This window comes from Solanum lycopersicum, chromosome 8 (genome assembly GCF_036512215.1).
Source record: "Solanum lycopersicum chromosome 8, SLM_r2.1".
NCBI classification, from domain to species: Eukaryota; Viridiplantae; Streptophyta; class Magnoliopsida; order Solanales; family Solanaceae; genus Solanum; species Solanum lycopersicum.
The window spans coordinates 9,424,978-9,449,680 of NC_090807.1; the positions used below are offsets into that span (position 1 = coordinate 9,424,978).

A 24,703-nucleotide genomic window follows, 5' to 3' on the forward strand; every position below is an offset into this window, starting at 1 on the left:
AAGTGATGGGTATGGCAGTGTCACGACCCAAATCGGATCGCGACTGGCACCCACACTTACCCTCCTATGTGAGCGAACCAACCAATCTAATCCTTAACATTTCAATATAATATCAACAGAAAGTAATGCGGAAGACTTAAACTCATTAATAAAATCAATAACTATTATTATCCCCAAAATCTGGAAGTCATCATCACAAGAACATCTATGATCAAATTACTAAACTAAGAGTATTCTAAGAAGCTAAAACAAATGAAAGGCTAGCCCATGCCGGAACTTCAAGGCATCAAGACATGAAGAAGAAGATCCAGTCCAAGCTAGAAGCATTAGCTCACCCTGAAATCCGGTATAATTGCAGACTGGCTAGAATTGCGGTTGAGTTGAAGACGACGACACGTTTGCTGCACTCCACAAATAACAAGGAAGAAAACATAAAAGTAGGGGGTCAGTACAAACACAAGTACTGAGTAGGTATCATCGGCCAACTCAAAATAGGAAACAGTATATATCAAGTAATATCATAAATCAACTACAATACTCAACATGTAGCAACAACAAGTACTATAATCTTTACCAAGTACCGCCAAGTTCACACATGAGGACTCAAGCCTCAGTACCATACTCAATTGGGAATTAGGTTCATTAGATTGAGTATATTAACATCTTTCAAGATTCGTTATCTTTATGCCTCTTGTGTCGGTACGTGACACTCTGATCCCCTACTACTATGTGTCGGAACGTGACACTCCGATCCCCTAATTCTATGTGTCGGTTCGTGACACCCGATCCCCTAATTCTATGTGTCGGAACTAAGACTGGGCAACGGAACGGGACGTACCGGTACCGTTCCGGTTCGTTCCGGTTCGTCCCGTTTCGGTTGCCTACGGGACGGGCCGGGATATTCTAAACCGGTACACGGAACGGGACGGAACCGTAGTTTCGTACCGGTGTACCGGTACCGGTTCATCCCGGTTCATTCCGGTTCCGGTCCGATCCGGTCCGGTTTATTTAATATATATTAATTTTTTTATATTTTATATTTTATATAATTTATATTTATATTTTTTATAAATTTAAATTTTTTTCAAAATCGATTCATTATTGTGTGCATGTGATAGAAAGTTTGAATTATATATATATATATATATATATATATATATATATATATATATACTCATAAAATTAATTTCTATATTATTAATATGTATATAACTTTTATCAACTACCAAACAAACCGTTGGTATTGGTGAGGTCCTCTTTCTATTTGGAGAAGTTAATTGAAGTCTACATAAATAACTCATTTGAGACTTCAATTCTTCTTTTTCTCAAGGGCCTTTGCAATGATTTCACATGCAGTGGCCACCGTAGACCAATAGTCACAAGGTAGGATGTTATATATTTTGCCTTATTTGATTATAATGCTACAATTTATTAAACTTTTTGGTATTTCAACACCAATTTTAAATAAATTATCCTTCAATTTGAAATTAAATACTTTTTCCATTTCAAAAAGGATGACATTATTTGACTTGAAATGGAGTTTAAGAAAAAGAAAAAAGATTTTTTAATTTTATAATTCTAAATTAAAGTTGTGTCAAATATACCAAAATGCGCTTTAATTTTATGATCTTAAATATGTCACGTGGCAAGTTAAAGTTAAAATGTTACAAAAAAATAAATGAATAATTCTTTTTGAAACAGACTTAAAAGGAAACATGGTCATTCTTTTTTAAATGGAAGGAATATTTAAATTTCTAAATTAAAAAACATCCATCTACGATTAAATGTAATTGTAATAAAATAAAATGTTTCTACAATTTTTTTAAGAAAGAATTATGTTATAATTTCTTCTTTCTTAATTTATGTAATCTTTTTATTGAAAATTTTTCAAAAGGATAACATTTTTAAATTTAGTATAAATTATAATTTAACCTTTTTTTTTAAAAATATATGTAAGTAATATTATGACATAAATTGAAATTAGAGGAGTAGATTATTTACGCCTTCAACATGAGCGCGTGAGGAAGTAGGCAAAGAAACACTTTTATAGTTGCTGCACATTTTATGAAACAATAAAAAGTGCGCATTCAATAGTACTGCTCACTCCTGACTACTGCTTTGGCGAGTTGTTAACATGTTTTTTTTTATTAGGATGGTGCACCATAAAATTTATTTTTTTTCATATTTAAGATTTGAATTATGATTTTTTCAGTATTCAAATTTTAAACTTTTAGTTAAAGCACGAGTGGAAATCAATTTACCTTTTTAGTTATATGTTAAACATTTAATTAATTGTATAATTTATTTGTTTTTTTTATATAAGAAGCTAGCAAATAACAATAGATAAATTTTAAAAATATTATACCTAAAAATTTTGATTTATTTCTTATTCAATTCGTCCTTATATACATTTTCTCAGTTCAAATAGAATCGTCCACAAGAACTTCGCATTTTCTTTAAACACATATAATCCTTTAAATTTGCTCTTATTTTTTATTTTCATAATCTATCTTAGTCTTGTTTCATTTTGATCCTCATGCTTCTTTTTCAAATAAAGCTAAGGGGTTAAAATGAAATAAGACTAAGCTAGAGTGTCAATATGAAAAACGAGGGCATGTTAACATGACTATCTATGTATTTGGTCTCTCTTTTATTTTATTTATCTAATTTTAACTTGACATGCAAATAACACTAATAAAAATAAATTTAGTGAAATTTTAAAAATTTTAAATTTGAAAAGGATAAAATATATCCGATGTTATCACTATATCTCCTAGGTAGATATAGATTGTTTTAAAAAAATTATCAATCCAAATAAATTAATGCAGTGATAAAAAAAATATTACGAATAATAGCAAAGTAGTGCATAGCATATATGCAAGAGATCATATACTTGGAATATCAAACTACATTATATAAAATGAGATGAAGGGAGTATCAACTTTTTTTTGTATTTATTTAAAAGAAATGTATTGAGAACACTCCTAAACTACGCATGAATTATTAGTTTCATTCTTGAATTATTGACAGAACTAAAGACACTTATTTAGTTGACTAACTAGACTAAAATACACCATAATTTTGTAATATGAGCGAAACACCTCAAAATTTCTCATTAAATTTTAGGAATACTTTCAATACTTTTCTCATTTTTATTAATAATCTCATTCTCCTACAAAAGTTTACGCTCATTTGTTATGTCGTGTTGCATATCAATACTTGTCGTTGGTTTATTTAATTGAATTTTCGATTTATGAGTTTGACATTAATACCCCTACCCATTATGTTGCTCCCAAGTGACCTTCTCACAAATACCACCACGTGCTCTTCTCTTAGATGTCTAAGGTGGACCTTCGTTCCCCTCTTCACCATACACACTCCCTTTTTTTCCTCAAACATCTTCTTCTATTTAAACCCTCTTCTTTCCCTCTCTCTTCTACTCAACCCCAACAATTCTCTTTTCTCCCTTTTTTTTTTCCTCTCTTCAAAGAAGGAAAAAAAAATATGACTTCTACAATTGCAAATTATAGAGTTTCTCACTCCTTTTCACCATCTACTTCCTATTCACTTGATTTCACCCTTCCTTCAAAATCAATCTCCATGAAAAATCACACTACAACAAAAACTAAAATCCATTCTGCTTTACTCACTTTACCGAAACAAAACAATACCCCCAAAAATCAACCACAATTTCAAACATCTCATTGGAATTTTTTCCAAAAAGCAGCAGCAAAAGCTTTAGATATAGTAGAAAGCGCGTTAGTCTCACGCGAACTACAAAACCCACTTCCCAAAACAGCTGACCCACGTGTACAAATCGCCGGAAACTTTGCTCCGGTACCGGAGCAATCAGTCCGGCATAACCTTCCCGTTACAGGGACGATCCCTGATTGCATTAATGGGGTTTATGTCAGGAATGGAGCGAACCCGCTTTTTGAACCGGTTGCCGGTCATCATCTTTTTGACGGTGACGGCATGGTTCATGCTGTCACTGTCGAAAATGGTTCAGTGAGCTATTCTTGCCGTTTTACTGAAACGGAAAGATTAGTTCAAGAGCGTGAATTGGGTCACCCTGTTTTTCCTAAAGCTATTGGTGAACTCCATGGTCATTCTGGAATTGCGAGGCTATTGTTGTTCTATGCCCGTGGAGTTTTCGGGCTTGTAGATCATAGCCATGGGACTGGAGTTGCTAATGCTGGATTGGTTTTCTTTAATAACAGGCTTTTAGCAATGTCTGAAGATGATGTACCTTATCATGTTCAAGTATTGCCTTCTGGCGATCTTCAAACAGTTGGTAGGTACAATTTTGATGATCAATTGAAAAGCACAATGATAGCTCACCCGAAAATTGATCCAGTTTCGGGTGAGCTTTTTGCTTTGAGCTACGATGTAGTTCAAAAGCCTTACTTGAAATCCTTCAAGTTTTCTCCAGACGGGGAAAAATCTCCCGATGTTGAAATCCCACTGGATGTTCCAACGATGATGCATGATTTTGCGATTACCGAGAATTACGTTGTAATTCCTGATCAGCAAGTTGTGTTTAAGCTTCAAGAAATGATCAAAGGAGGCTCCCCTGTGATTTATGACAAAAATAAGAAATCAAGGTTCGGAATTCTACCCAAAAATGCTGAAAACTCTGAGAATATTATTTGGGTTGAATCAGCCGAAACGTTCTGTTTTCACCTATGGAATGCTTGGGAAGAACCAGAAACAGATGAAGTCATTGTTATTGGTTCATGCATGACACCACCAGACTCAATTTTCAATGAATGTAATGAGAATTTAAAGAGTGTTTTATCTGAAATAAGGCTCAATTTGAAGACAGGAGAGTCTACAAGACGACAACTACTTTCACCCTCAGATCAGGTAAATTTAGAAGCTGGAATGGTGAACAGAAACAAACTCGGTAGAAAAACACAATTCGCTTATCTTGCAATTGCAGAGCCATGGCCAAAAGTATCTGGATTTGCAAAAGTCGATTTATCGACAGGGGAAATTAAAAAACATATATATGGAGATAAACGATATGGAGGTGAACCATTATTTTTACCAAGAAATGTGAACTCAGAAAAAGAGGACGATGGATATATTCTTGCATTTTGCCACGACGAGAAGACATGGAAATCAGAACTACAAATTGTAAATGCCATGACTCTAGAATTAGAAGCTACTGTCAAGCTACCTTCAAGAGTTCCATATGGTTTTCATGGGACATTCATTAGCTCAAAGGACTTGCAAAATCAAGTATAATACCACGAAAATTATCGGTATATATACGTACATATTAGAGGGATATTATGTATGTTATAGAGGAGATATGTATAATGTTTTAATTTTCCACAAAATGCCATTTTGTTGGAATAGGGAGTTGAGAAGGGAGATTTTCAGAGACCAAGCTTGAAGCTTGTAGGTATGTATGTAGGATTCGGAAAGCTCAGATGGTTTCTGTTTTCCTTCTTCATCTTTTTTTCTTTTTTATACTTTTAGGCTTTTCACATTTGCCTATTTTGACTTTGTGTGTCAGTGAATATGTATATTAATTCAGATTTCCATCGCACACGCATGCGACTCACTAAAAAGTTGTGATCGAAAATTTGCAAAATCAAGAATCTGTAAAACAACAGAACATACTTTAACAAGCAAAAACAAGAATATCAAAATCAAACAACATATCTATTCTTCATTGGTATCTCACTGGTCCAATTCTAGTAGAATGGTCTGACTAGCATTTTCTACTTTGTAAGCTCATAACTCCGATCGTACAACTATTCGTATATGATAATCGTGTGGTGAGGTGGTTGATATCCCTCCACCCAAAATCAAAATCGAGATACTAGACTTGAATTATGCTTATCAAAGTATTTTTATCCTTCTTAGTGAATCTATCAATTAAATAATTTGCATAACAAAATTACTTAGGTGTGAATTCAAATTGGTTGAGTTATTATATATACTCCCTCTTTACATTTTCTGTGGTAATATTTGACGAGACACTAAGTTTAAGAAATAAATGAATACTTTGAAATATTTATCAAGTAGTCCTACAAAAAATAGTTATATCAAAAAGTACATTCAAATTTCTCTCTTTATAAATATATTGGAATATTATATTTAAGACTATGTTAAACCAATAACGATAAAAGAAAAATTATATTTTAAAAAATTATCATATAAATAAATGTTACATTCTTTTTGAAAAAGACCAAAAAAAAAAAAAACTGGTGTCACAAATGAGGCGGAAGAAGTAAGTTTTTCTTTTTTCTTCATATATATATATCAAATGCTTAAAGAAATAAATAATGTAGGACACAAGTCTTTTTGATCAGACAAGTCTTCTGATTCGAATGACGCTTCAATAATGCATTTAGCATATGCAAAATTGATAGATGGGTTAAGTTTGTTTTTTTTATTTAGTTTTCCTCCCTCCGGATGTTAGGTATTTATGTTAGAGTCTGACTAAATTCTAATTCACACAAAAAGAAATTTCATATTGGAGGTGAAACACTCTCTAACAAAAGCGATTCCATTCCAGGGAACTTGAATTCGAAATCTATGGTTAAGAATGAACGAGTACTTACTACTCCATCACAATCCTTGTTAATTGCTATCACAGTCCCCTATTTTGGTTGCTGCAGAATTCCTTATTGTCCTATTTTTCAGATAATGTTCAAATGGCCTTAGGAGGCAAATAAATTTGCATATTTTTTAGAAGGTCACCTGCATGAAAAATCCAAAGTAACTTGTTTTGTATTATTGTTGTTCATCGTTTTTCACATGTTTTCCCTCTTAGTTTTATTTAAGTTGCGTGTAAGAGATTTCAAACACTTCTTCATGAGTAATAATAATTGTACTGTCACAGCCAAAAGGTCAAAAGAAATATTTGATTTGATTTAAGAAGGTGCTGATCTTAAGAGATTACACTCTTATATCTTATCTATAATAATAAAAAGAAAATAATTGGGACGAAAATCATAAAGAAAAACAAAAAGTATTCATAATATCTTGATTAAGATCTTTAATTTCACGATATGTTCCCCTATTAATTCCTCTTTGTCCTATATATTGTATGGCCTTGTTCATTGCATCTTTAAAGGTTCTTTCGGCACAGACAATTTCCCATGTGACATGCACAACTACTTTCCTTATTTTGGGAGGGCCAAACAATAACAAATATATAGAGAGAAAAACCCAACTTTCATTTCTTTAATTGCTTCATCATCTTTTGTTTTCTTTCATATTTTTTGTTTCTGTCATTTTCTTTGTAACTTCTTATTCTAATAAATGGGTAAAGAGGATGTGTAATAACAAAAGGGAAAAAGAAAAATCCCTCAACATTCTCATTTAAAGCATAATTTGCACTACATCACATAAATTATGAATTAAAAAACAATTAATATTATCTTTAACACGAGTATACTCTTCCACTAGTTATTATGTATAGTTAGGATTTCACAACTAGACGTATCAAATGGTGACACGTGGATATTTAAGATAAATATCAAGGATTTAGAGTAATAATTTGTTTAGAGTATATGAAAGAAGTGGAATTCTTAAATTCCCTTATTTATAGAAGTAGGTCCCTCACCAGTGGCTTAGTAATAACCATCCCACGGTGTTCGATTGGACACTCGTCGTTGAAAAATTATGTAGTATATGTGCGTGTATATATATATATATATATATATATATATATATATATATATATATATAAATTCACATTTGAAGGGTATATATTTAAAGTTTGACATCCTTGACAAAAGTTTTCTTTTGCGAGAAGTGGTGATGTGTGTCTATTTGGATGAATGATTTCCACGTTCAAACCCCAAATAACACATGAACATGTTTTTGCTTTATTTTTATAGTCACACATGACCACTATTGTTTGACACTCATAATATAATTCTAGTTGTAATCTAATATTAACCAATATAAGTAGTCTGATTCCAGTGTCATTTTAATTCTACAGTAGTGTTGTACACTCGTCAGTCAGTTTTGTTGGATTTTTCCCAATCGTCAGCTTCCTTTTTCATCAACACTTGCTGTAGATACGTCAGTCATCTTCGTTATACATGTTCACTTGACATATTTCAATTGTCAACTTCCTTCTTTTTCAACAATGTAGCCTCATACTCTACTAGAAATGTATAACGACTACTAAATACTCTAGATGATTGAAGTCCTTTAAATGTGAGGAGACTTTATTGGATAAACGGTGATTAATCCTAATGTGCTTCTGAGGTTGATCATTATGCAACTCCTAATAACATTATTATGAATGTAAAATAATGAAAATAGTCAAATTGAAGAAGTGTTGAGACTAAACATATATTATGTATAGATTAAAATTAGGATTTCACAACTAGAAGTATCAAATAGTGAAACGTGGATATTGAAGACAAATCAGATGTGATGCAACAATAGTAATATCTCCCTCTACACAAGCTTGTTTGATAAAGTTATCAACACCTTTCGAAACTTATGTTCTCCTGACCCCAAAGCTATAAGGTTGGGAACATCTCATTACTTCAGTGCATCTTTTCGAATTGAATAATATTAAAAAAAAACGTACCAATAAACTCTTCACTCAAGTCTTGTACACCTTCTTGAAATTTTGTCGGCTCTATTTGAGGGGACCATATTGATAAAAACATAAACTTTACTTTTTACCACCTTGTATATGCGGCATTGGTAGAGAATTTAGAGAAATGCATGTATATGTGTAAGTTTTTCCCATGGTCAAGAGTATGGAAGAAGTGAAATTTTTAAATGTTTATAGTCCCTTATATATAGAAGTGGGTCCCTCACCTATGGCTTGTTATAGCAGATTGGATATCCTTCGTTGAAAAAATATAATATATATATATATATATATATATATATATATATATAAAATTCTACATTTAAAGGATATATATTTAAAGTTGGAAAAACGTTATGAAATAAAAAACTATTAATTCAAATTAAATGCTATAATCATAGTTTATTTTATTTGTATTTAGCAGCAAACATCTCAATTTTTTGCCATCTGGCTTGCTATACAATTAATCATTCAGTATAAAAATGTGTAGAATGCATTTGTATTTGTATAAAATGTGAGAAAAATGTATATACAAATGCAAATACATATCTTTTTGTCCTATACACTTAAAATTATACCAATACATATCTTATCATGCAAGTTACAATGTATAAATGAATTTATACAAAACTGAATAATTTCTATAAAATTGGATGTATCTAGCGAATTATGAAAATCAAAAGCTCCATAGAAAACATAAAATTTGCTACGGGACGAAATTCTGAAAATTATAACTATAACATACAAATATAATTATTATATTTGTTATATGTGAAAGCTATTTTTCAAAGTTGGACACCCTTGACAAAAGTTATGTCTTTTGCATAGTGGTAATGAATGTCCATTCAAATGAAAGAGTTTCAGGTTCAAACCCAAAATAGCTCAATATATTTTTGTTTTATTTTTTTAGTCACACACCACTATTCTTGGACATCTTAAATTAACTTTTGGCTTCGCCATTGTCCCTCACATTTATAAACAAGATCCTATTGACACGGTTTCATAAACTTCCTTGAACATTCGACTCTTGTATTATAATATTAAATTTGTCATGCTCCAAACCTACACTTAGATGTGACCGACACTTGGGACCATTCTTGATCCCAAGTAAATTCTTGGTCTGATTTTCTACTAACTTAATACTATAACACTACGTAAAATGTTATAAAAAATGAGCATGCAATAACCTAGAAAAGAAGTCAATAACTGTATTGTCAAAAATCTAAAATATATATAAAATGAATATGTTAGTAATATAATTGTGAAATGTCACGATACAGGGGTACTTCATCGATATAGCATGGCACATAGAACCCCGAAGGACTCCATGTAAGTCACTTAGCATATCACAACGTAAGATAATAGAAAAGTGCAAAAAATTTAAAAACATTTTTAATACAAATATTTTCAATACAATCTAAGTCTCATAAAACGAAGCAAAAATATTTAAAATTGTCTTATACCATCTAAACAGTGAATCGTCTTTGGGCCGCAACCCATACAATAGTCTATACAATAGTCTTAACATAAAATATAAAAACATAAAGGAAATGATGGCTATATCCTCGAATTCTATGAGGACTCACCAATCTTTAACTCCTTGCTCTAGTAAGAACCTAGCTATGGGGATAAAACACAATATTGTCAGACCCTACATTTGATAAGAATGTAGGCAAAAACATGTATTAGTACAATAATATATTAAATATGATGGCTAGCATAAATCATCAACATAGAATATAAGAGGCATAAGTCAATATAAGACATATACAATAATCATAACAGACAATTACATAAGTCATACTTATAAGAGAGACATCATCATAATATATAGGCTATAACATGATAAACAATAAACATAACTTATGAGAATAAGATATAACATCATAGTCATAGGCATAACTAATGCATTTCGAACAACATAACATAATTGATACACTACATAAGTCACTTCAAGGCAAGCTTGTGCAATGCATGGATGAGACCCGATAATCCCAATCATGCTTAGCAAGTCACTTTAGGCCCTCTTTCATATTTATCATATTTTGATCTCATCCTTAGCTTATTTATGATAGACAAGGGAACAAACACCTTTATTTACACATTTATTGATAGGGTCTTTCAAACTACATTCCTAACTAAGCATACATCATAAGCGTAAGTCGTAATCACATTCATTACATAGAGTATGATAACATAAGAGAACATACCATGAATACCCTCAAAATATACTTATGCAATGCATGAATAAGACCTCGTAATCCCATGCATGCTATGTAAAGCTTCTTGTGTAATCATAGTTCATAATTCATATTCTTGCTATGGAAAATTAGCCTTATTCGACATAGACCATATGAGCTTAGCATGAACTCCGATGTCTACCCGATTCCAAAAAGGGGTTGCTCTACTTGCCTAAGGTAGAATCATACTCTGAGCTTAGGTGGATACATTTAGCTAAGTAACCTACGGGGGAACATAGTTTATGGGATAAAGATATTTCTACTAGATATCCGATCTCTACTGACGTGAAGGCATCCATCTCTAGAGATTATTTCTAGAAAACCCCAGTCTCTACTAACATGAGGGCTTCCATCTCATATCAATATCCACTTGATGCTAAGCATTAGTTCTCACGAATTTCATATGAATTCTTGACTGAAATTCATATTCATGAAAGAATGTGTTGACACTCAATCCAAGATTACTCATAAGATAGCCCTAGATCATGCGCGAGAATAATCTTTCACCGTTCATGTCTTCGTATACATTTAATAGGTGACAAACCTTTCAACCTTAAAATCATCATATAGTAGAAAACCTCCCACGACATATTTTAATCATACATAAGTGTCTATATGACAATAAACTTTCAACAACACAATAACTAGACCATAAGCATATTCACTTTACTCTCAAAGTGTTCTTAAAAAATGTACATAACCTTTATAAAACATGCGTAATATCATATGTTTCCCTTTCAAGGTCAAATCTCAAATAAAATAAACACATCTCAAAATGACTACATGAGACATGGATATAATCATAATTCAAGTAGTTCAATTACTACAAGCATAATCTCACACTTCACCTTCTTAAGGTTCAAAAGTTATTTCAATCATCACACTTAAAGTTCAAGCACTAGACATGGATATCAACCTAACTCATGTGATTCTATCACTTCATTAATTCAAACATTCATGACGTAGATTAAGTGGGTAAGGTCCTCCACAACAATTCTAGCTAATAGTCTACCATCATCGTATAAGCTTCATTATCAAAGCCTTAACATTAATAATTCAACATATCGACTTTTGCCCTCAGGCCTTAACATCAATCCATACTTCATATGGTCATCATATATGTCTAATTCTCAAGACAATCTAACCACATGCTTCATTCTTAAGCAGTTCTAATCATATATCTTTTTATATATCATTTTATAAACTCAATCTTGACACTACTAATTATGATTCATTATACAATCCCTAGTCTAATCAATTCATGTTGACAAATTTTACTTTTAAGCAATTCATATTGAGGTCTCTAATCTCAAGCAATTCATAAAGTAATTCATCAATCTTAGAAGATCTAAGACCTCAATTTCCCTGTCATGACATAAAACCAAATTATGTCAATTTCACCCTAAAATCTTGGTTTAATAAAGAACAAATGCATAATCATACTAAAAGAATATGTAATTACATCATAAAAAAAATCATATATAACCATTCCTCCTCCTCCTCCTCCTCCTTTCTTGAGAGAGGATATTTTTTAAAAATCAAAATTAAGGTAAAACAACGTCTTTTAATACTCTTCTCCTCCTCCTTTTTGAGAGATGATATTTTTGGTCAAAACTAGGGTAAAACGACGTCATGTAATACTTAATTGATTTCAAAATTTTTGATTAAGCCCCCACTTCACCGTTTAAAACTACCCACTACCTCACCCATGAAACCATTTAAGTACAAATTTTGTCTTAAATATTCATATTTGAAATTTAATATGTGCATGAAACTAATAAGGACTACCATAAATTTTTCAATATTGTATTTTTTTTATGAAATATATCTTTTACAAAATATTATTACTCAATTAATATTTGAGTAATATTGTCATTGAGAGGTAATTTTACCAAAAAAGTGTACTTGGTTATTAACTTTAGTAGAATAATTTAACTTTAATATATGCATTACCTATGCTGAAAAATATTTGATTAAGTTTCTATCTTATCTTTGTTGGATTGTAGTCTTTTTTTTTTTGCTGCATACATATCAGATAATTGTTGTATAATGAAAGTATCTCGTATATATCTTATATATTAAAATTTCCAATAATAAAATTGAAGTTATTATTTATAGAATCATTAATTTGACAATCCACTATTTTCTTATCTATTTTTTTTATAGCTAATAAGGAGTGTATCTTGTGACATGAAGAAAAATTATATGGAATAATACATAGCCAATGAAGAAGATGAAAATATATGTTCATGCTTTATTCACTCTAGTGTCCCATTTGATTTAAATCTCTTACCACCAACACTTTACTTTCTCCGTTCATTGTTACATACATATCGATTACAAAATAATTATTATCATGACTATCTTATGATACTATAAGTAAAAGTGAAAATATATTTTTGAAATAGTGAATTTAACATCAAAACTAATATTTCATTGAGCTACATTGATACCCATTGTTTTAGAAAAATTAGGAAGAAACTCCTTCGTTCGAGGGAAAAGAATAAAACAATTAAAAAATAAAGAAGAAATGTTTTGCCCAAATCATATGCCTTTTTTCATATCTGTTTAATAATATTGTCTCTCCCACAACTTTTCGTCATTATTAACTCATGAAAAGGAAAGAAAATGTCAAAATACAACCCAACGGGCCTTGCGGGAACCTGTTCTAACACCTAAGTAGGAGAACACTTGATTCCAAAATAGTTTTAACACATGCGGAATATTAAGAAAATTGAAGAACAAGTAACATTTGTAAGATGTATAAAAGTTTTGACAACAACTTGAATTAACACTTGTAAAGTAATTAACACCCTAGGGATCTAGTCTAAATAGGTACAAGAGATACTAAGAGTACAAGGTATAACAAAATTATAAATGACGCAACTCCCACCATGCGTAAGGAAAAGTTGAAGCTGTTAGAGATTGCCTTCATCTTCACCTATGAAATAACACTGATCATGCAACCATACTATGCGAAAAGATATTGCAAGAGTAGTATCAATACAACCACACATACTGATAGGCATCATGTGTCAACCCTATACCGACCACATAATATAAGAAAACTACTAGTAAAAACCATGCAAGAAGATTGTTCTTTCCTCCACCTTTATAAATAAATAATTCATAACATACTAGTACTTGACTATCACTCCGTTATCTTTTTCGTTCTTGAATATATCTTAACCGTTCTACCCCTTAGAGGAAATTTTGGGAATAATTACTACCAACCCGGTCAACACTCACAACATGCCCTTACTGCATCCGTGCCACCAACTTCTAACCCCATAGTATGCCTATCAAGACTTATTAACCGTTTCAATGTCATCTCCTTCCCAAGTGACAAAACCCATGGCAATCTTTCTAAAACAACCACACTGAGACCCTTGTTTCCCATTTAGCGTATCATAACCTGATTAGAAGTTCTATCGTTCACATGCCATTTTATCAAGAGATATAAACAATTATCTTACAACACAGTGAACTCACAAATAAGAACATAATGAAAAATCCAGATCAATGTGCCATTCCACATACTCAACAATACACATATATGAAAAGTCAATATTCCTCTCATGGAAATCAAGCCCAAACTGTTAGTGCATTGGAGCGTGGTAACAGATCCAAGTTCGTACGTCGGAACGTGACTTCCTTTTCAATATGTATGTCGGTACGTGACATTTGATCCTAGTATAGATTTATGGACGCCAAGCATTTACGGAGGGATTGTAGCTAAAAAATCTGGTTTTTCAGGCAATGTGACAGTGAATTTGATCAAGTACCTGCAAGCTATCACCGTCCTTGCTTTAGAAAATCTCTTTCTCCTTCTTTCCCAAGCCTAGAACAACCTTTTGAGGGTTTCTGGGATGATTCAAACTTTTTGTTATTTACATTCTGTCTCACTCATCCTGCTTTGGCGACACCTTATCCCACTAGAGATCCGCTGCCCTAGCAGTATCAGATCCATTCTGGTGGGCTGGGAGACCAAATTTTCCAGATATTTTTCTTTTCCTAATTAATGATAGTTCGAGTCATCACTGAAAAATACGAGTGTAAATTGATGAATAATTTGCTATATTTTTTTCACCAACTCATTCTTATGAGGTACCTTGAATTTTGAACCGGATCAATGTTTGCGAATAACACTTAGAATTTTTTAAAGAAGAATAAGAGTAGAGAACTTAAATAAATTGTAGTTTAAAAGTGTGATGAAACCCCTCTGTTTATAGCTATCAAATAGTAGTATGAATAAGTAATAATTCTGTCTTATCCGAAAAGTCACAACCTTTTAAAAAAGTCACAACCCTTTGAAAAAGACACAACTCATCATAAAAGACAAATCTCTTTAGAAAAATCACAACCCTTCGAAAAAATCACCACCTTTAAAAAAAAATCACAACTCATTGAAAAACTCACGACCCATCAAAAATTCACAACCCTTTGAAAAAGTCACAACTCATTGATACTGCCAAAATCCTTTAATTTGGAAAGGTATCTACTTTTAATATAATAAAATTAATTAATTAAATCAATAAAATAAATTGAGTATTTTTAAAAAGGATATTTTAGTAATTCAACATTCAAGTGTGGAAATTCAAGCTTTTAAGGCAGTATAGATTAAAAAAGTAACATATAAGTGTTTCTGAACTATAACCGAAATTTAGTGACACAATTAGGATCATATTAGCCCTCAATTTTTTTTGTATTTTATTTCTTTTATGCTAATGTGACACTTTCAATCACCAAGTTGACTATGTTTATACACACGCCGCCGCATGTGTAAATACTACTTTTATTATATTTTATTTTAGAAAAAAATTTGTTTATCGTGTATTTAAATTAACATTAATACACTTTTTTACCTCGTATCTTAACCTTTTTAAAAACCTTCGGTCATAATTTTTTCTTTTCTTTTTCTATTGATTTTATATACTTTTTTTAATTTTCTGTCTTTTCGTTTGATTTGATTTTATATTTAATTTCAAATGTCAAGTAAATTTTGAATCGATGTCAAAATGAGTGAAGAAAATCAAATAAAATGTAAATGAATTAAAATATCAAAATTAAAGGACAATTTGTTTTTTTAAAAAAATACACATAATTTTTAAAAATAAAAGTGAAAAGATAAGAAATTAATGAAAGGAAAAAATTAAAGTGATAAAGAAAGCACAATAAATATTTTAAAAACAAAGAAATGAAAATAATTAAATATATATAAATATTAATATGTTATAAATCCGTTGGATGAGTGGATAGTGCATAAAGTAAGTTCATGAACAACTATCCATATTCAGTAGGTTTCATGAACCTTTTTGGATAAGAATATATATATATTTATTATGATACTTAATATGGTGACTTTTGGAATGATTTCTCAACCTATAAATAGGGTTGTTCATTCACTATTTTATGATATATAGATGAAACTTATGATACGCTCAAACTTACTTTTCAAATAAGAAGTAAAGCGGTCGTGTCAAGTAAATAACCCAACTAGTGAGGTTGGGATCGTTCCCACGAGGAAAATAGTTTAGACTTAACTTCAACCTATTATTACTATTGTTCGGTCAATTACTTCCTTGGAAAGCAAAAACAATAAAAGGGGGGTTTCTATTTCTAAATGAATGAAAATAACTAACGAAATTGAAAGAGACACTTAACAGCTTTAAATATTGGAGTTTGATCAATTAATCAAAGTAACTAGGGTTTACGTGTTCCCCACAGGTTCATAACTTGATAATTCTAACTATAACAATTCTTTCCTAGTATCTTGCATACAAAGTGATAAGTTATGTATTTCTAAATCCTTGGTCCGGCATCTAGAAAATTTCACTCCGTACCTTGGTCTGGCTACGTGTGTTGCTATCCTAACCCTTATCTTTACCTCATATTAAGCATCGTATTCGATATTTGACTAAGTTATTACCTCGTACCAATCAATACTAGCCTATTATATAGTATACACTAAATCTATGTTGATAATTCTTTTCCTATTATCTACCTCCTTGGTCCGGCAAGTACCATTAAGGCGAGTTCTAACGTTGGCCATCCGTTAAAAAGACTTCTTACCGAAAGAATTATTAATACATGCAAGACACTATTCTAGAATTGTTATTTAAGTTAGGTTTTACCTCATTATTTGCCTATGGTTCCCACAACCCTAGTTATGTAGTTTAATTACCCATAGACATAATCACAATATTCAAATATATCATATAAGAATTCATGTACTTACTTCAATGAGAAAGAGTAAAATCCGAAAGTTTGCTTGATTAATCAACAAAAATCACCAACAATCACTTGCAAGAATCTTAAAGTAATCAAGAATCTTACAAAAAGTCTAATGATAATCAAAAGCCTAACCAAATAATTCAGAGTCTAACTAATAATACAGTGTCTAACAATACGGTGTCTAACCTAAAAATTGAGGTTTTTCGAACTATTTATAGAAAATAAAAACCTAATTAAACAAAGACTATATGTGCTGGAAATCTGTCAAAACGCGGCTAGGTCGACGGACCTCGCGACGGATCGTTGTGGTCACGACGGACCGTCATGGACTCCGTCGTCCCATACTTGTGCAATTTCTTCTACTGTTCTCTTCATTACCCTCAACGGCAAGTATGAAGGATTGTCACAGACACGACGGTCCATCGAGGGTCTTCGTTCCAAAACACTTAAACTCTTGGAATATGGGTACTAGGATTACTTCTCTAAACTTCATGACAAACCTGCAGGATGGACCGTCATAAACATGACGGACCGTCATGGACTTTGTAACCCCACACTTGGTAAGACTTCCCCATCTTCCTTCAGCAGCTGCACTACGCTGCCACCTACGGACTATCACAATCATGACAGACCGTCACAAGCTCCGTAGGTGGTTTCTTCTGCATTTCTTCGCTCAAAATCTCCGCATTCATCTTTGGACAGATTTCCTGTAAATAAAGAGAAACTTATATAAAAATTAGCACAAAAAGGCTTTTGGACACACTAAACTTAAGGAAAAAGTATTAATAATACTGTGAAACCACGGTATATCAACACCCTTAACTTAAATTCGTTGTTTGTCCTCAAGCGACGCACTATGACTCAATACAAAATCTTTGTACAATAGTATCCATGTTTTATCCTTTGCAATCATTTGGCTATCAATCCTGATTAATCTCATCATATTTATGCATGCTATCACTATTAGGATTGAATTATGTGGGATCAGAGCATGACACAGACTCACCATGCACTAACACCTATCCTCTTCAATTTATCACCGAGGTGCTAATATTTCCAGTATTGCAACTAGTGTCCTCACTTTCAAACAAAATCCTCATTTTTCACATAATGATTTCAGCTTAAGTATAAGGATTACTTTTCAACACTCGCCCTCAGAAAAAATTCACGCTCATTCATACATATTGCCATAAGCTTGCCTTTATTTTCACTGCCTTAAGTTCGCTGTACAACCCTTAGGATCACGATAGGACTTTCTTAGATTCTAACATAGGCTCAGGGTCAGGTAGGGTATATTTAGGTATACTTTAGTGACTTTTTGCCCTCCTTGACATATCGGCTAAACATACCATTTTCTATCATTTTATCTCGCCTAGTTTCTCATATTCTTTCACTTTGCTATTTTCTCTTCTTTCTTCATTTGTGTAAGTGACTCTCTTCTTTTCTTGCTTATATTTCTTGTATATTTTTCTTTTTCTGTACTTTTATTTCAACTAATTCTTGAGTCACTTTACTTTTGTTCTTTCTCTCTCTTTGTTCTTTCAATCCCACTATCAAGAGCATTCCTCATAATATTCACCCTCAACTCATGGCTTTGCCATGAGTCAAAGTAAACAATACCCAAAGTTGGTTCAGGGCCATAACGAAGGTTGTTTACTGCATTAGCCACCCTGAACTTATGCTTTTTGCATAAGCTGAGGTGCACATGTCCATGGAGGGACCAGAGCCAACACATTATTCCCAGAAAAGATCAATTGGGGTGAAAAAGAAAGGTCTAATTTAAGCTCAGATCATTTGGATCAAAGAATGATAAATTTCATTTGATTTTCTTTTATTTAGTCTAAAAATGGGCTACATTGAATAAGGGCCTATGATCCTTTTCTAATTGTCTATTACAACTTACTTTTAGGAGGACTAACCAGACAAGTTCTAGCTCAGTACAAATAGTGGATTATTCAAATTCTCCTCACACTCACTTGAAATCTCATCACTCAACCAGATTATCAGACACCTAGTTCAAATTTTAGACTTAGGGTAATGTAGTGTTGTACCTCTATGTCATGCTTAGAGCCACACACTTATCAATTTCTATGCCTAGTCATGTATCATTTTCCATTTTATCAGGATATCATTTTAGCCATCATGCTCTAGAATTAAACTATGTACACAAGATATAGACATGCCGGTTCAACAGAAAAAGTAATCAGTCTTTTGGGGAAAAAGAACACAGACAAGAAAACTCCAAAAGAGAGTAGTGAATTGAGCTACTCAGACTTCACCCTAGCACTCACTTTCCATTTACCCCACCTCCAACAAAAAAACATGCAATTGTCCCCAATGCATAAAAAAAATTAATCACTAGAGTGGTAGGTGAAGCAAACCTGTGGCGCAAAGCACCGACGATCAGCAAGCTGGTGGGTCTGGTTCCCCGAAACCCACTTCCTCTGTAATCTGGACACCCTCAGTGGTGTCCTCAGCAACAACGACACTATCAGCAATGCCACCCAGTATCTCTACAGTTCGAGAGCTAGACGCCCCAGCCGCTAACTCTCCTGCTCTCATCTGTTGCGCCTCCTCCTCCTCAGCAAGTGAGGCTCTCCTCGCAGCCTCCATCTCACGGCGCTCCTTCTTCCGTTCTTGCGCCTCATCCTCCGCTCAACCCCTACGCCTCTTGGCATGCTCTCGAGGGGGAGGTGGTGGAATCTCTGAGGTGGCAAATAGGGCCACCAACACTGTGTCTTTGGTAGGCTCGACAGAAGGGGACTCAGACTTAGGCACCCTAGCCTCTAAGATCATGTCAATATCTGCGGAGACTTTCGACCGCAGCCTGATGAGTCGACACATCCACCGGAGGAGCTGGCCGGGTTAGCACCCATAATTCAAAAGCGTCCAAGCGCTGGTGAACCTCAGCGATCTTCCACTTTGTATGCTGGACCATTTTCCGCTCCAAGCGCTCTTCTTCCTCAATAATAGACCTCTGCATCCACGGCTAGATATAATGCAGAAGTGTAGCCATTTGCGCCTCTATATTTTGGACCCTAGCAAGCGGAACCAGCGTGGGTAGAGGGGCTGTGCGAGAGGAGCTCGGGGCAGTGCTACTACCCGTGATAGACTCGACCAGGGTAGTGTCAGTGGACGCCGCCTGCGTAGCCGTGCGGGCCTGGGCTACCGTATCAGCCAGATCGTCAGCAAGTGGGGGAAGATCTGGACGGGGCCCTCTGCGTGGAGCCAACTCATTGGCCTCATCTATGATGAGGCCGACATCAACAGTGCCCTGCGGGGTTTTGAGCTGATCAACATGCCATATAGGCACACCTGCGGACCTGCAGAGAGAAAAGATCATGCATGGGAAAGGGTAAGTAGTTGTGACCTTAAAATACCTCTCGTGCATGACTGCCTGTAGAAGCCACGCGAAATCAACCTCGAACCCGGCTATCATCGCCGCCATCAGTACTACTCGATCCCATGTGACGATATTATCGACGGCTTTGGGGGAAAGGCAGTGGCGGACAATCAAGCACAAAAACTTTGTCGTGAAAGTCAGGTTGGCCTTCTTGATGGCCCCTTTTGGCTCGGTCACCCAGTCGATACCCTCTCCATCAACGGACAAGTGCAGGGCCATCTACCTCTTCGTGGTCTCTTTCAGTGATGGCTCACGCAGGAATTGGCCATCTTTAATAATCTGCCATCAATAGTCAAACTCGGCAGTGAGAGGGGTCTGATTAGCATCAACACCCTCGTCGTATAAAATCCGACATATGGCAGGCAGGGAAATATCGACCTGAATGCCCCGTACTCGGACCTGCTCCAGTGGGGCCTATTTGGCGGGGGCAGCCGACCTATCAATCTGTGATCGGAGAGTCGCTACATAGGATGCATAGAACTCTTAGACCATTTCTTCACTATTACGTCCCAACGGACGTTCTGTCCACTCCAGGCGATGTTTGCTAAAGAGATTGTGGATCTCAGGCATCGTCGGTAGACTCCCTGTAAGGACCCGCCGCTCCAATGTGAGTGTTCGAGTCATAACTCCTTTGTCATTCAGGAACTTTGCATCGGATTAGACTTGAAATTGCCCGTCGACGCACCACCGGTTGGGCTGGTCAGTAGCTGGGGTGAGGGCATGAGCTGGTGAACTTGATGTGGATTCCAAACTGTCAGCCTCATCAGACGAGGCCGACGCTGCAGCGGTGGCGGGTGCAGGAACCTCAGCAGAGATGGATGCTTCCTTCGACCATGAAACTCCTAAGGAGCCAGACGCTCCTTCTTCATTGGTGGCTGACCCAGAAGGTGTGCCGGTCAGTGTGCTCTCCTCATAAGACTGGGAGGCAGTGTCTACGCCGGACGCCACCTTTTTGGGTGTGGCTCTGGCAGCACGTGCATCACGGGAAGTGGTGGAAGTGCATGGGGGCACGTACTCAGGGTCACTCTCATCATTAGAGCCAATGACCATGCGGGCAGACGGGGCGACAGACTTCGTTCGCCCCCGTGTATACACTCGATCTTGTTTAGGTGCCATAGTAGATAGTACCTATAAAGGATCAATATGAGTACGAGAAATGGCAAACAAGACAACCAAAACCACACACAAAAAAAATTAAAATAAAATGACATTTCTATAGTAACAGTGAAACACGACGGTCCTGGTGACGGCTCTTCATGATTATGACGGACCGTCATGGGGTCGTTACTTGGACTATGTATATATGGAGAACCCTGAAGGAGAGTCTCTGACAAGTATGACGGTATGTGTAGGACGGACCATTGTAGGTACGACGGTCTGTCACATGTGTCCGTTGGAGGACACTTAGAATAATGGAGAGAGACCTTGAGAAATAGGGTCTCTGACAACCAGAACAGTTGTGCAGGACGGACCGTCGTGGGTATGACGGTCTGTCGCATATGTTCGTTTGAGGAAACTTGCATAAAATTGGACAGTGGGGTGTTAGGGATTTTTGAATGGAGCCTACGACGATCCTTCGTGGGTACGACGGTCCCTCATCAGGGTCTCGTTCTGTAGATCAGTGACAGAACTGGGGGTACCCCATTCATCCCCGATGACCCAAATTAAATGTGTAGTGTTTTGGACCTACATTTGTCTATCCCAAATACCCAGTAAACTAGCAATGTCAAAGCACCTATGTCTAGGGTTGTAAGCACAACAATTTCAAAGATTTTTAACCTAGGTTAGACAGAATTTTATATAAAAGAAATGAGCATATCAATAAGAACTAGGCTAAAACTAATTGATAAACAAAAAATGCAAGATAAATGAGTAGAAATTAGAGACACATACCTAAGAATTGGAGAAAAACAAGATGGAAAAGTACTTGGTGATCAAGAAGACACCCACAACAGCAACTTCGACTAGTAGATGATAACTTTTAGGGCTTTGCAGAATTTTGGGGGAACAATGATCGGTTGATAGAGGGAGAGATTTTGGAAGCTGAAAAGGGAGGGAAATAGGGGGGGGGGGGTATTGAAGGAATTGTGGTGAAATGAGGGGTTGGGGAGTTTAAACGGTAAGATTTTGTAAAAAAACTCCAGCCGGGTCAGGTCGGGTACGCCTCATTAGTGACGCGACGATTCCCTGACGATAGTCCATCTTAGTTATGACGATCCGTCGTTGGTTCCGTCATGTATGCCCTAGTTTGAAAATAACAGAAAGACGTACCTGGCATGAAGGATTCATGCGACGGTCCGTCACAGGCGCAGCGGTCCGTCGCTGTATCCGTCAGTGACTGCTGCAGAGTAATTTTCTATAGAATTTCCTGGTGATGTGCCTGCAAATTTAAAACCCATTAGTAGAAAAATGCTACCATTACTAAAAATTAAAACTATAAGTAATGGGTTGCCTCCCAACAAGAGCCTGATTTAACGTCACGGCACGACTAAGGACACTTGATTACTCAGCCTTCATCAAGATGGTATGCCTCTATCACTTCATTCACCGATTCAGCATGCCCGAAATAGAAATTTATTCGTCCTCTATTCACCTTAAACTTCACTCCCTCCTTGGCTTTTAACTCTACTGCTCCATGAGGGAATACTTGGGTAATCAAGTAAGGGCCAGTCCGTTTGGACTTGAGCTTGCCCGGAAGACAAGGCACCCAGAACTGTCTGCAAGCACCAAATCCCCAACCATAAACTCTTGTTTTGCACTTTTTTGTTCATTCTCCTTGTTCATCTTTTCTTTGTGGGATATGGCAGATACCGATTGGAGCTCACTACTATGCCACATAGTCCTACAAACGTTGAAGGTCGCTTCTTCATTGTTCAACCGAAATTTCATCTGTCCTTTTCCATATCAACCAAGGCTCTAACTGTAGCAAGGAATGGCCTCCCAAGAATAATAGGCACTTCAAAATCGACTTCATAATCAAGAATAACAAAATCTTCCAGAAATATGAATGACTCCGCTTTTACTAGCACATCATGGAGTATCCCTATAGGCCTTTTCACTGTTCGATCAGCCATCAGTAGCCGCATCGCAGTGGGTTTTGGGTCACCCAAAGACAACTTCTTGTAAATCGAGAGGGGCATGAGATTTATACTTGCCCCCAGATCACATAATTCTTTCGCAAAATGTAATGACCCGACTGTACAAGGAATAGTGAACGCACCCGGATCTTCTTTCTTTTGCACGAGAGATCTTGTAGCAATAACACTACAATGCTGCAGTTTATCATCATCCTCGAAAGTGACCGATCTTTTCTTTGTAACCAGATTATTCATAAACTTGGCATAACCGGGCATTTGTTCAAGAGCTTCTACCAAAGGGACATTGACAGAAAGCTACTTCAACATTGTTATAAAACGTCGATATTTACCATTCTCGGTCTTTTTCACTAATCTCTGAGGGAAGGGTGGTGGTGGTCTAGGCATGGAAATTACCTTAATAGGGACTTCTGCATCTTTTTCAGTGCTCTCTTCTTTTTCACCACTACCCTTTACCAGCTTATCATCATCCTTTCTCACCTTTTCCTCATTAGACGGCATAGGTGGGTCAATGGTTTACTTACCACCCCGAGTAGTGATTTCCATACAGTGCGCATCATTTTTTGGATTTTGGACAGTGTTGCTAGGAAGAGTGCCCGGTTGCCGTGTGTTCACTGTCGCAGATAATTAGGCCATTTACAACTCGATCTGCTTAATCGATATTGCATGTGTATCGACTTTTTGCCCAATACTTGCTAAATCGCACCTTAACTCTTTAAAGTGCTCATCACTAGCATCGAACCTCCTCATCATTGTGTGCAACATATCCTCAACTCACGCCATACTATCTCCACCATCCTAGGAGTAACTTCACAATTTTGAGGAGGGACATAGGGCCCATTCCTATCATTTCTGTTACCGTAGTTACCTTTGTTGAAGTTATTGTCGCGGTTGTAGTTTCCATCTCGGACATAATGACCCTCACAGTTGTAGTTACCATAGATCCGACCTTGGTTCCCTTGACCTTGGCGCAAATTATCATGATTTGAGCCTTGGGCGCTCGGTCGGAAACCCCCCGTCTGCTCATTTACCACATAGGAGTCCTCCGCATAATAGCATTCATCATTAGGTGGCGGTGGTTTCGACAAGTAGTTGACTGCATTTATCTTTTCTGCACCTCTAGTGACATGCTTTAATACCAACCCAAGCTCAG

General features: G+C 35.4%; 1 protein-coding gene across 1 annotated transcript; it reads left to right on the forward strand.

Moving 5' to 3' along the window:
• Positions 1 to 3,419: 3,419 nt before the first annotated feature.
• On the forward strand, positions 3,420 to 5,606 carry NCED2 (9-cis-epoxycarotenoid dioxygenase 2). Its single transcript, NM_001375893.1, has one exon. It carries the CDS (start codon positions 3,505 to 3,507, stop codon positions 5,248 to 5,250), a length of 1,746 nt encoding a protein of 581 aa, NP_001362822.1. The 5' UTR covers positions 3,420 to 3,504; the 3' UTR covers positions 5,251 to 5,606.
• The last annotated feature ends 19,097 nt before the right edge of the window (positions 5,607 to 24,703 follow it).